Below are 12658 nucleotides of genomic sequence, written 5' to 3'. Positions count from 1 at the left end.
AGAGAAGAGAAAAGGGTTAGACGTGGATACGGTAGCGTTATAGGGAAGCCTGCAAATCCACAGGCCGTGAAGAAACGGGGAAGAAAAGCCAGCGGGGGGAATTTTGGGTTTGAGGTCCGGGCGTTTACTTTTAGCTTGCAGCTAAAGTTAACAATGCTGCAGCTCACGCATATATACCATATTCTATAATGTGTGTGTGTGTGTGTGTGGTCGTGGATTTGGCTGATGTGCTGCGGCGATGCAGATGGCGCGGGAGGAGGGAGACATTGGAAGCAGCTGCCGGTTCGGCGGGTGTTTAGGGTTGCAGCGGTGCTTGCGTGTAGGAAGCGTGTATATACGATGAGACAGACGGAGGAGATAGCAGCTGTGTGGCCCCTCTTCAGGAAGGACGAGAGGGTTTGGGTAAACAAGCCGGCGGAAATTTAGAAATGGGGGATAAGGTACAAAAAGCGAAGACGCGCAAAGATATCGGTGCTTGAAGAGATGTTGAAGAGTTCACATAAGAGGACGCACGTGGACTCGGTGAGGAAATATGCTGAGTGTGATTTAAGGCGCATAAATCAGAGCCTGCAGCTCTTTGGTGTGAACGCCGTCCAGTCATAAATTTCACTTTGACGGGGGAGTTCTGCCACTGGGCCTGAAGCGGGAGCGTGTAGGTACGAAGCCTGACGTAACGTTTCAGCCCAAAGAACATCTGAGCTGGAACTGATCCTCTCATCCAGACGCCTTTTCTCTCCTCCATTTGGCTATTTAGCAAAAAGTCTCACGCCAACTGTATCCTTCCCCCCCGATTCCTCCAATGTGTTTCTAATACAGTTTGAGCCGCGGAATCTTCACGTCTGCTGGATCCACATTTGCGTGATAAGAGTGAATCTCACACAAACACACACACACACGGATGATTGGATCACGTAGAGGGAGTTTGGTTGCGGTCGGGGCGGTGCGATGGTGGACTTACAGGCTCGATGACGGCGGGTTCACCCTTCTCTCCTTTTTCTCCCTGGTAGCTCTGACCTCTGGCCACCTGCAAAACACAAGACAAAGACTTAAAAAGCAAACCAATGGACTTCTTCTTCTACTTCTTTCTCTCTTTTCGGCTTCTTAATACACCAATAGAACTGCTCAGTAAAGTGGAGGAATATGCTGACTCCTGCTTTCTATGCTTGAAAGGTTTCAGGCTGCACTTTAGGCGAAAAGCAACCTTTTTTTTTCTCCTCCTGCCTTCTGGAAAAATCAACCTCAACAGCCATTTTGCAAGAAGCTATAATTTAGTCTTTGGTCAGACTCCTATTTAATAAACTTCCTCAAAGCCAGTGGCTGCTGCCGCTAAAAGAAAAAGACCCCAACCGTGCGTGAATGTCGGGGTGGTTACCTGACACTATCCACACAATGACTTCACATGAGAGGAATTCACACACCACCTACGGCGCACCGCGTCCCCCAAACCGCCGCACCGCCGAGGAGAAAGAGGGCGGCGGAGAGCGAAGTGGGTCTAATGCTGCGGTGGGGGACTCAAACCGAGACGCAGACAGATCTCCAGCCAACATCCAGACTGGGATCGTGTCACTTCCTGACTCGGAGACGCTGGATCCAGACTGGGAGGGGGGGGGGTGGGGGGGTGAGACGTGGACCGGGCTGATCCGAGTGTTCCTGACCCAGATAGAACAGAAGTGTGTCTTTGGGTCTTTGATAAGACAGGAGAGTTCACTGGGGTCAAAGGGGTTATTGGTGAGGGAGGGAGGGGGGTGTGTGTGTGTGTGTGTGTGTGTGTGTGTGTGTGTGTGTGTGTGTGTGCTGACAGCTGGGTCACCATCTGTGTATTTGTTAAGACTTGGGTGGACAAGGTGTGTGTTTATGCTTGTGTGGGGACAACTTGATACTCTGAGAAGCAACAAACAAAGATGGCACCAACAAACATCCCGTTCCTGCCCCACCACATCTGTCCGCCCCCCCTCTATCCGCCCCCACCCTCCCCAACCGGCACTTACGTTGCTCTCACTGAAGTCCGTCTCCGCGGGGACGCCGGGGCCAAACTCCTCCTCGTACGTGGCGGACGTAGGTTTGCCGTCAGTGGGGCCGTAGTCTCCGTAGTCGCCGTAGTCGTACGGCTTCTCCTCCACCGCTGTGGTGTCGTACTCCTTCAGGTCGTATTCCCTAAATTCGTACGCGTCAGGGTTGACTTCCGCTTTGGTGTCCACGGCGGCAGTAGCTTCCACGGCGACGGTAGGGTCGGCACCGACCTCCTCCACGCCGGTGATGTAATCGTCGACTATCTCCTCCTCGTAGTTCTGGGATGAGGGAACACGGAGGTTTGGTTAGTTAAAGGAACATTTCAGGTGTTTGCTTTATGACCCGATTAACAATTAAAGCAATAAAACACAGCACTTTACTTAAATCTGTGCTTATTGGACCAAGTAAGTGAAACTTTCCTCAAGAATTTCCCGTTTACTCGTACACAAGTCCATGTGTGTGTTGTTAAACTGGTCTAATCTGACATTCCTGCTGTTAGAACAATTATTTAAGGCCCAAATGAGTGAATATCAAAGCTCAACGCGTAGAAATGGCCAAAGATGAAACGAAGAAACCCAAGCCAGAGTTTTTACGGGTGAAGGAATCTGCAGCTCTGCCAGGAGTTTCACAGCAATCTGAGGCGAGAAGTGAGTGATGGAGGCTCGTGTTTTCATTTGCACACGCTGTAAATCAGGTGCAGAGTTTGGAGCAACAACGCTTCGCAGTTCACAAATTCGACATCCATCCACACAAAACACTGGAGATACACTGAAGGAAAACCACTAATATCATGTTTGTGTTGCGTCCGTCAGCCATCTTGTCCAGAAAGCATCGCCGTCCCACAACTGATCCTCTATTTATGTTTCCCTGGTTTGCGCGTCGGCTTGTGGTTTTTCTTTTAACGAACGCGATGTCTCTCTCGCCGCGTTCTTCGCCCCCGAGGTGCATCTCAACGTCTGGCGGAGCACACAGCCGTATTGTTTTAGTTTAACCCCGCGAATGTTCCTCATTAGGTTTTATGTGATGGTTTAGCAGAAATTAAGACAGGATCTGCCAACTTCAGGATACATGCGGGAGACACTGGGGGAGGAGGGGTGTGTGTGTGTGTGCGTCCGTCTGCTGATTTTCCATCGGTTTACGGTTCGTTAGACGATGAAGCTTTATCCGGTGTCTCGTGGAAATCGAGGAATTGCAGCAAAGTGAAGCCATGTTGGATGTAGGAATGATGAAGATTCAAAGTGCAATCATGAAACGTATTCTAATTTTCGTCAGACATCGTTTCCAGTGAAACATGGCTGAACCCACAACCATCATCATGTATCTCACCGGGCCGGGTCCTGTAGACTCCGTAGGCGTCTCAGGCTGACCTCCATCCACTGTGTGGTAGTCGTACTCCTCGGTGTAATACTCTGCTTCCACATTTGTCTGAATCCGGGAGAGACACAGCCGGAAAAAAAGGGAATTATTACATCTTTGCCTGCAGAATTCCTCCAGAGTGTCAACAATCAAATAGCAATCGTGACACAGAAACAGAAGAATAAGAGACAGGAAGTGGAAGACAGTGGGGACAACATCCTGGTCGTCATGGTGTTGCAGTGTAAGGTTACCTCAGCCTTGGCTCCTTCAGTTGGAGCTGGTGGAGCCTCAGTGAATAGCTCTCCCCCATTGTAGTCGTAGTTGTAGTCGTAAGGAGCATACTGTGCGGGGAGAAGGGAAACACGTAAATAAGGGAGGACAGTGTCGGACACGGTTGCCTCGGTTCTGTCATCGATGGTTTGACACATGGATGAGCTGAGCGTGTGTGTAACATCTGTAACCCTGCAAACAGCTGTTAAGATCCCTGTTAAGATCCCTGTTTGCTTCCCAACAGGATGTGAGAGACTTAATGTGACGCCCGTTAAAACTCATCAGCCGCCAACGCTTAACCGCGTATATGCCAACAATGTCCCGCCAGCGTTCCTTAATGAGGCCTTTAAAGAGCCTGTCTTTACTCCAGCGATGTATATAACGTATGGGCCCGAGTTCCGGGGGGGCTGAATGATCATTAAACAGAGAGCAGGCAGGAGACAGACAGTGTGTGTATGAGAGGAACATGTGGGAACACTCTGGGAAAACACAGGGAAAACACGGGGAAAGAAAACGACAATTATATACCTTAAGTGAGAGACGCGATGTGCAGTATAGAATGTTTCAGTCTTTTATCCAGGCTAGGGGTTCGCAAACTGTGTGGTGCGACCCCCCAGCTCCCACTCCCGGGGTTAATGTTTGGACAAAAATGTGAGATGCTGGCCGGTAAAGTTCTTTTCTGGACTCTTGGATAATTAATGTCTGTATTTCTGCTCCATTGCTCTCAAACTGACGCCGTATTTCAGCCTTTTTCCGCCTTTTTCCGCCCCGTGAGTGTTGATTTCTGCTGCTCCGCTTGTTTGTTTAAGTTCTTTTAACACTGTTCAAATAGAGCGCGAACAGTCAAAACACAGGCCCAGGCAGATTAAGTTAACAGACCTGGCCGGCCCCCTCATCCCCCTCCTCCTCCTCCTCCCCCTCCTCCTCCTCTTCATCCCCCTCCTCCTTCTCCTCCCCGCTATTTATGCTTTTGCTTCTATCAGCACTGGGATGAATATGAGTCCCTGGACAACTGCTAAACTCATAAAAATAATCCAAAGAATCACGGGCCTGCTACGCTGCTGGCTTGGCCTCCATTCAGTAGCCTGGAGAGAGGTCAGAGGGGGGAGAGAGAGAGAGTGAGAGAGAGAGAGAGAGAGACAGACAGACAGAGACAGAGAGAGAGAGATTTATAGAGTTGAACTGCGTTGCGTGTCTGAACGCCTTCAGCAGATCAAAGTCTGCTTATCTGAGTCGCTCATCCTCTCTTAACCTAAACGCAGACAAAGCGTTGAGGTCGTTGAGGTCAAAGGTCAAAAGCAAAACATCTGTCCTAAGTACCCGTTTAGCAGAGAGAATCGAATCAAGGCTAAGTGTCGGACATATCCAGGGATTATTTACCTGGAATGTGGGGAAAACATTCTTGTAACAACTGCAGAAAAACAGACGTCAATAAAGTGGATTTACAATGTTCCTGCTGCTCCCTGCTGTCCCTCCTGCTGGAACCTAAAAGCAAACCTGATGTCGGAGCAACATTTTCCAGCGCTGGTACCGGCTGTACAGCCAAGGACTTTTTTTTTTCTCAAATACAGAACCGAGTTTCGACTCTTCGGCTGAATTTTCACGACCCAAAGAATCTAAGAATCGACTTTTCCAGGTACTGAGGAGTGAGGAGCCGGGGAAGGAAAAGCTTAGATTTCCCTGGGAGTCTGGGCAGAGCCTGCAGAACTCGTTAGTGATATAAATCACGGGGCCACTCCAAAGTGGGCTCAGACTTCGTGGCAGGGAAAAGGGAAAAGTTTCCAGTGTGAGCTCATCAGTTATTTAGCTGAAATACTGAAGGAAAATGTCAGCCGGCATGGAGGGAAAAAAAACAGAGGAATAACTCCCTGATGCAAAGAGAAATATCTTTTAAATGAAGCGATCTGAGCCGAGCGGGATGAAGCTCAGAGATGCACTTTGATATGCGAGCAAGTCTCCTTAAACAGAACGCACACACGCACACACGCACACACACACACGCGCACACACACACACACACACACACACACACACACACATGCAGGAGACAGATCGGCCCGTCGTTAAAATGCTATTTTGCCCGAGAATAGATTGGCTCTAAAAATATTACTGCTATCAACCTGCTGCTATTAACTCTCACGGCCCATTTGCTCACAAAGGTACTTTAGGATTAATGTGAAGAATTAAGAAGGAGCATTAAATCCCAAAATGGACAATCAGGCATAATAACAACTTCACTTTCACCTTCTCTGAGCGGGACTCATTATTTATTCTAGCTCAATCCCTCTCTTCCTCTCTCATATCGATCAGTTTGATACTTTTCTCTTCCTCTGTTGTAAACTTCTTCTTCTTCTTTTGTGTCCTATGTTCTATTGAGACACCGACGTCCCAAGGCATTTTTCCAAACTGCTGTTATCATCCTCACTACATCTCAAGCCTTCACTCCGGCTCGCACATTCTCTCCCTCCCCCACTCCCTCTCTCCCTCCCCCACTCCCTCCCTCCAGGTCTTTCTTCCTCCACCCATCTCTCCTTCTTCCCCCTCCAGATACTGACCTCTTCGTCGGGTTCCTGGGCCTGCGGGGTGTCTTGGTGGCTGGGGGTTTCACAGTCGGGGCTGTAGTGTTCACAGTAGTCGCGGGCCGCCCGGGGGTCCGCCACGATCAGCAGCTGCTGGATGTCACCCTGGAGGAAGAAGAAGAAGGAGAAGAAGAAGAAGACAAAGAAGAAGCAGGATGAGTGTGAGCAGCAGACATTGTCGCCAAACTTCTCGGGCGGATTGAGGCGGCAATCAGACAGCCTTTACTCCAGAGATGAACTGTCTGATTGCAAATAGAAACCAAATGTTTGTATCCGTGACCTGCGGCTCGTCCCTCTCACGCGCTCAGATTACGGCGGCACTTTGCTCAGAATGATATGTGACAGTGAAACAACGCAGCAGATGTATGGCACAAGTCACAGCAGTCACTTTAAAGAGCCACAATCTCAAATCAAGCTTTTAATATTGTCAGTTTCCCTTTAAACTTAAATGCAAACACTTCACTGTGTTTAAACTATAGGGGGTTGAACTTTGCACACGTTCAGAATGGAGCATAGGCAGCAGCTGGGAGTCTTTCCAGCGGCACTATTGTACAGCTCAGCCATTAGGGACAGCAAGTCCTATTTCACAGCCGCATCCCTCTTTACCACTGAAGGAATGGGAAGATAAATAACCAAAGTCTGCACTTATGCGAAATATCTGAGGCCGTCTGTTTTTCATGAGCTTTTGGAAAAGGAAATGAGATCCCCGCTCCCCACCCCTCCACCAGCCAAAGGCTCTCTTTGCATGATCGTCTCCCAAGGAATTTTTTCTTAAACCAGGAACTGCTGCACGGCACTAATGTGGAGAGTTTGACTGCAGCCACCAACCACACACGGGTACCTCAGCTGACCTGCGTCTACCTCACAGGGGGGTTTGAGTCTCCCTGGTATAGGGCGAGTAACAAAGAGGATGAACGGATGGAGAAGACGGTGGCCACGGCGGCGGCGATCAGGGTGGTCGCTTAAGAGGAAACACATCCATGTAGATTGCGTTAAATTACAAGAGGTAACATCTGCACCAGCTTAGTCCTCCGCTGGAACGCATTAGACAAACGACGGCTGGTGTTGCTATGATACATGGTTGGGAACGGTCTCAACGGGGTGTCAGACGATGCGAAAGGCAGCTACGGGTAGAAGGTTTGAGAGTTTAGACGAACGCGCTTATTAAAAGAGATCAGATGAGTCCAACAGCGTCTAACTGTGGTGTTCTTTCACTTCCTGCCAAGTGTCAAGAGGTAAGATAGCGAATCCGCAGGCAGGATGAGGACTTGTTGTTGGACGTTGTTGTCCCCCCGTTGTCTGTCAGGTCGGATTCGGTCTCTTGGAGCCTCTCAGCACATCACTGTGATGTCTTGGCAGGAAATGTGGGACACGTCAAATCCGGGAGAAATAGCTTCCGCCTGGTGGACGTGACATGAAGAAAGTTCTAAAGCTAACATTTAGTTTTGCCGAGAATAACACCAAACGGCTCAACTTTCCAGCAATTTGTCAGCAAAAAAGCCTTGTATGTAGTCCATTAAGAGCAGGAGGCTACGTGCAAACTGCAGACGCTCGTCGTTCTCACGCGGTTTTAATGGGATTCCAAGGTTGAGTGTAAGAACATCTCCCGGGAGAAGACGCCTACAGTGCTGCTGACCCCCTGGATTAAACCCAGACGTCCCTCTGACCCCCCTGCTACAACATCACAATGACAAACTGCAACCATAAACAGACGAATTGGAATTTATATAACAGACGCAAGGATTTACACTCACACACCCAAACGTCCTTCTCGTAATTTAACTCCAATGGTTCCAGTGTCACAGCGACATATGGAGGGCGAGCACATTCTGCTTCCCTCTCCATGTTTTCCTGTCTTCATATACAGGAAGAATTAGTATCAGTTAATCCCCCCCTTGATCGCCCCCTTCCTCCTCACCACTCCCTCCCTCTCCCTCCCTCTCTCCTTTGACCATTATTTTCTCCCTCATCTGCGTCCTGGCGGTCTTCCTTGACGTTATCGTCCCTGGATTGCTCTTTGGAATCAGCTGAGGTTCCTCCTCGGAATTCCACAAATCATCTACGGCAAAGTCCTGGCTCACACACACACACACACACACACACACACACGGATAAATCATCCGTCTCACCTACAGTAGGATCAATCTGTTATTGGGTTTGTAGGATAATAATGAGCTCGTAAACACAATGTTCCACTAAATCTCAACGTGTAACGATCACAACAAGAACGGGAAAGTTTTTCTACTCAAAAACGCAGATTTAGTTTCCGATTTGAAGCTTTGAGATCTACAGCAGCTGAGAGGAAACCATGGCTTCGCCGCGAGCTTGGTGACCCTGAGGTCGACTATGCATGGCGTCCCCTCCCAAGATCCCGACCCGCCCTCCCGTCCTCGCCCAAGGAAAACAACCGTCCGACGTCTCCATCCCCTAATTGTTGGTGATATTACACTTCCTTCAGCAGACCGTGAAATCTGGACTTGGAATAACATTGTCCACAACTCCAGCTTCTGAATGCCACTCGGGAGGATGGAAGTCGGAATGGGGGGTGCGGGGGAGGATGAGGGGGGGTTTGATGAAGGCGAGCGTTGACACAGGATTCTGAGCACGCCATTACCTCATCCCCTTGGACCCCCGAGACACATGGCTGACCTCACAAACCGGAGTGACTTTGATCAGATTCCGCTGGCTCTCGCCGCGCTCGGATCGGCGATGACGGGAGACGCAGGGGTTTCCATGTCCTCCGCTAATTGGACCAATGTTGGACAGTATAAACAAAGCTGCAGCGACATGGAAACGGAGACGGTTGCCGTACTTACGCCGGATTTAGAACGCTTACATCTCTCAGAGAACGCTTTTCGCTATTCTCTGGAGGAACGCCACCCCCTGGGTTTTGTTTTTCGGTTTCTCCCTGACCCGGTGGACTTTCAGTGACCTTGGTTACTTGTTGGCAGACCATGAAGCATCCACGGCCACAACACTACACTCACATAACCCATCCATGACTTCATTTAATTGGGAGCACTTGTTATGGGCAGCGGATGGAAATGCTACCTAAGTTGTTTAGTTCGGCGGCCTTCAGCTATTTTCAAAGCGCGCACATGCTCAGCGTAGCCTTTGGGATAAATGAAAGGGACAGACGGGATTTACGAACAAAGAACAGAACGATTCCCACATAAGCGCTTATGAGCAAACACATGAGAAACAGGCAGCGATGAAATATCGAAGTGCGTAAAAAAGCAATGAAGCAGAGGAAGAAATCGAAATCGCATGTGTGTGTGTGTGCAGTGTAAGTGTGTAATTAGCCGGGTGAGTTATTATTGTCTGTGTCCAGGTGCAGCGGCCGAGTACAGGTCAGTTTTTCAGCAGAAGAACAGCTGGTGGAGATTTGAATGCACCTGGAAGCCACATTTGGAAATCTGCTGAGAGCATCTGCAGTCTGACCCAGTGAAACACAAACGCATGAACGCACAAGCCAGACAATAAAACAACAACAAACGAGAGGAAATTACAATCACAGACTTTAACGTATTCATGCCATAGATTTATACTTTAGGGATTCCGGGTCTAGAGCCAAGTCCAGAGTTTCTACAGGCTTCAACTTCGACTAAAGGAGACGTTTTATGAGAGAAGGTAAAGAGAGAAATGAGGAGATGTTGTTCCTAGACAACCTATGTTCCAACCTTTACCGATGGTGGTGAGCTCTTAATATTGTACGAAAAGGAAATGAGATCATGGAAGAGGACAAAAATGAGCTCGAACTTCAGGAGAAGAAGTTCTGGAACGCTCCTTCAAAATGGAAAAAAGCTTAGTAGGATCCAGTTCCGGTAGATTCCAACTGGGAGGAGCCCGAGGAGCAAACCCAGAGAGAGTGCGTTTAGTCTTTACATCTTTCCTGTGACCTGTGTGTGACTCTGACCTCCCACCTCCCCTGGCCACATGCTGCGACACACACTCAGGTTACACAGATCAGCAGTTTCTCAGGTGCTACTCTCCACTCTTTACGAGCAGCAGATGTTCATTACTGATTTACATTTCATTCCTAACTTCCATCACCTGAAACGCTTCGGAACTTCGCGCATGTTTTCCTCATTTTGTTTATTTTATTTCCCTCGTCCAAAGTCTGCGCTAAAGAACCTGACACACTTCTCGTCTGGAGGAGATTTCATCCTCTTCTCCAAACTCTGGGAGGGAAACGAATCACGGAGGAAAACGAACAAACAGACGGATGGAATTTCAAAACTGTACAAGGACAACAATTAACCAAGCACCACAGAAGAAGACGAAGAAGAAGAAGAAGAAGAAGAAGAAGAAGAAGAAGAAGAAGAAGAAGGGGGAGAGGGGGGTCTGGGTGTAATACTCTCCAGATTTCTCGCAGCCTTTCATCAGATGCGGGCGGCGTGGTGGAGGGGGCGGGGTCAGGTTTCGTTTTAGTGGGGGGTGGGGGTGAAATATTAACAGTTCTGCCTGCCAGTAGCTCATAAAAGTGTCGAACTGAGTGAACCGTCTGCTCGCTCGCCCGTCTGCCCTTTCCTCACCTCTCTCTCCACCACTATTTGCCTCCCAACTTTCACTACTTCCACATCTCGCCTCTCTGAGGAGGCATCTAAGGATCCGCATGTTTGCAAAGAGTCGCATGTGCTCCCATAGCGGGCGGGACGACGTATTTGCTCCATCGCCGCTGCCATCAAATCCATATGGAATCCATATTGGAGCAGGAAGGGAATGCAGAAGCTGGGAGGAAACTCACAAAGCGTCAAGGCGAGAATCAGACAAAAGCTGAAGACTGAAGCGTTTAGCGAGGAGTAAAACAGACGGTGACAGACAGGGGGAACAAGTCGAGCAAACCATTCCCCCCCTGCCCCGCCCACCCCGCCTGGCCTGCCGCCGCCAATTTCGGCTATAAACATGATTCATATGGAGACGAAGGGCCCATCAGAGTCTCGTTCAGATTCATTCGCCAAAGACGCAGCAGCTCGTGGGACAACGTGTTGGATCGAGACATAAACAAACCATCATCGCCTCGCTCAACCCTCCCATCTCTCTCTCTGCACATATATGAACTCGTATCTGCTCGCCAATAATGCCCCAACTTACATAAAAACACATAAAAAGGAGAAAAAGGAGAGGAGAAGAGAAGAAAAGGGGGGAGATTGTAAGTTTGAGTCTCACTCATGAAGCGTACAGGATCTCTTAAACAGCTGTGCGGCCCGAGCCAAGGCTGGAGCGCACACATCATATCCCCCCAGCCCCAGCTTTCACCCCCGCGTTTCCAGACCTCCACACCTGCTTATATCATCTCAAGGTGGAAGCAGCCGAGCGCTCACAGCTGGGAATACCTGCAGCCAATCCACAGAATGAATTAGGCAAAGGATCAATAGTTTATCATGAGGAATAAACACACAATCTCTTCTGTTTATTGATGCACAGGTTTATATGTTTAATCCTCTGTGTGTGTGTGTGTGTGTGTGTGTGTGTGTCAGTCTTGAATTTCAGCTTTTGAGCTAGTCCAGGTTGTCGTCATTTGTTTGTGTTTCTCTTGTTTCTCTCTGTCAAACAAAACAACCCGTCTTTTCTTCCATCTGTTTTTTGAAACGACTTTTGACGAACAGTCGGTTTGGAATCGGCTTTTTGGAGAGAAAATATAGAAAATCTAATCACCCGTTCTAATCTAATCATTCCGTCCTTTTCACTAACTGATCCCACTTCAACAGTATTCAGAAACTCTCCAAACAAACAAACAGATCAGAATAAACTGCTTCTTCTTCAATAGCAACAATCCTGAAAAGGGTTCAAATGTACATTCAATCATAATCGCAGGTGCCTCGATGTCAAATTGATACATTTTGGCGTTAAAAAGATCTTGGAAAAACCTGGTCTGAGTTCCAGTTAGCGTGGCCTCAGAGGCGTGCTGCTTATTTATGAATGCAGCTGCTCATTTAGAGCAGAAACACATCTATTACAGCAGTTTCCATGAGAGCGTTGTCAACATTTTACAGGTCGCACCTTTGCGATCGATAAACCTACGGGTGCCTGTGATCCACTTTCAAACTAATGAAAAGCCTCCGCCCCTCATAGGCACAAAGGAGTCATTGACCTGGAGAAGAAGAGGAATACTTGCTCTGTTATGTCACACGTTCTGCCTCATAGAAGCTCAAACTAACCATTCAGCATTTAAAATAGCTACATTTTTGACACTAGAATCCTAAACTTGTCTCTCGCTTTCGCCCCCGTCGATCAATCACTCAACCGTCTCATTAGGAGCCGCTGCTGAGTGAGGAATCGATCAGTCAAACACCAGGGACTGTCCTCGCCGACCTCTGCGTGTCCACATGTTTTCACCTCGCCGCAGAGGAGCCGGCGGCCGAGACGTGTGCGATCTGATTTTTCAAGTGGCTCCTTTGTGGAAAGAAGTTTTTGTGAACCTGCAGGCGAGCGTTTCGCAG

The 12658-nt window shown here is 48.7% G+C and overlaps 1 protein-coding gene across 1 annotated transcript in view; it reads right to left on the bottom strand.

Moving 5' to 3' along the window:
* The window catches only part of LOC142997694 (collagen alpha-1(XI) chain-like), a 57667-nt gene that overhangs the window by 35704 nt on the left and 9305 nt on the right, over nt 1-12658 (bottom strand). Inside the window, exons 5-9 of the mRNA XM_076148295.1 lie at nt 6192-6320; nt 3618-3707; nt 3337-3435; nt 1989-2288; nt 959-1024 (exon numbers count right to left, since the gene is read on the bottom strand). Of these exons, the coding sequence (XP_076004410.1) occupies nt 959-1024; nt 1989-2288; nt 3337-3435; nt 3618-3707; nt 6192-6320 (684 nt within the window). The remainder of the gene's footprint in view (nt 1-958; nt 1025-1988; nt 2289-3336; nt 3436-3617; nt 3708-6191; nt 6321-12658) is intronic.

This window comes from Genypterus blacodes, unplaced genomic scaffold (assembly GCF_046128005.1).
Source record: "Genypterus blacodes isolate CSIRO-AG114 ecotype Tasmania unplaced genomic scaffold, CSIRO-AGI_Gbla_v1 ptg000005l_1, whole genome shotgun sequence".
NCBI lineage: Eukaryota > Metazoa > Chordata > Actinopteri > Ophidiiformes > Ophidiidae > Genypterus > Genypterus blacodes.
Note: the sequence above shows the minus strand (reverse complement) of the source record. Positions and strands in the feature narration are given on the sequence as shown.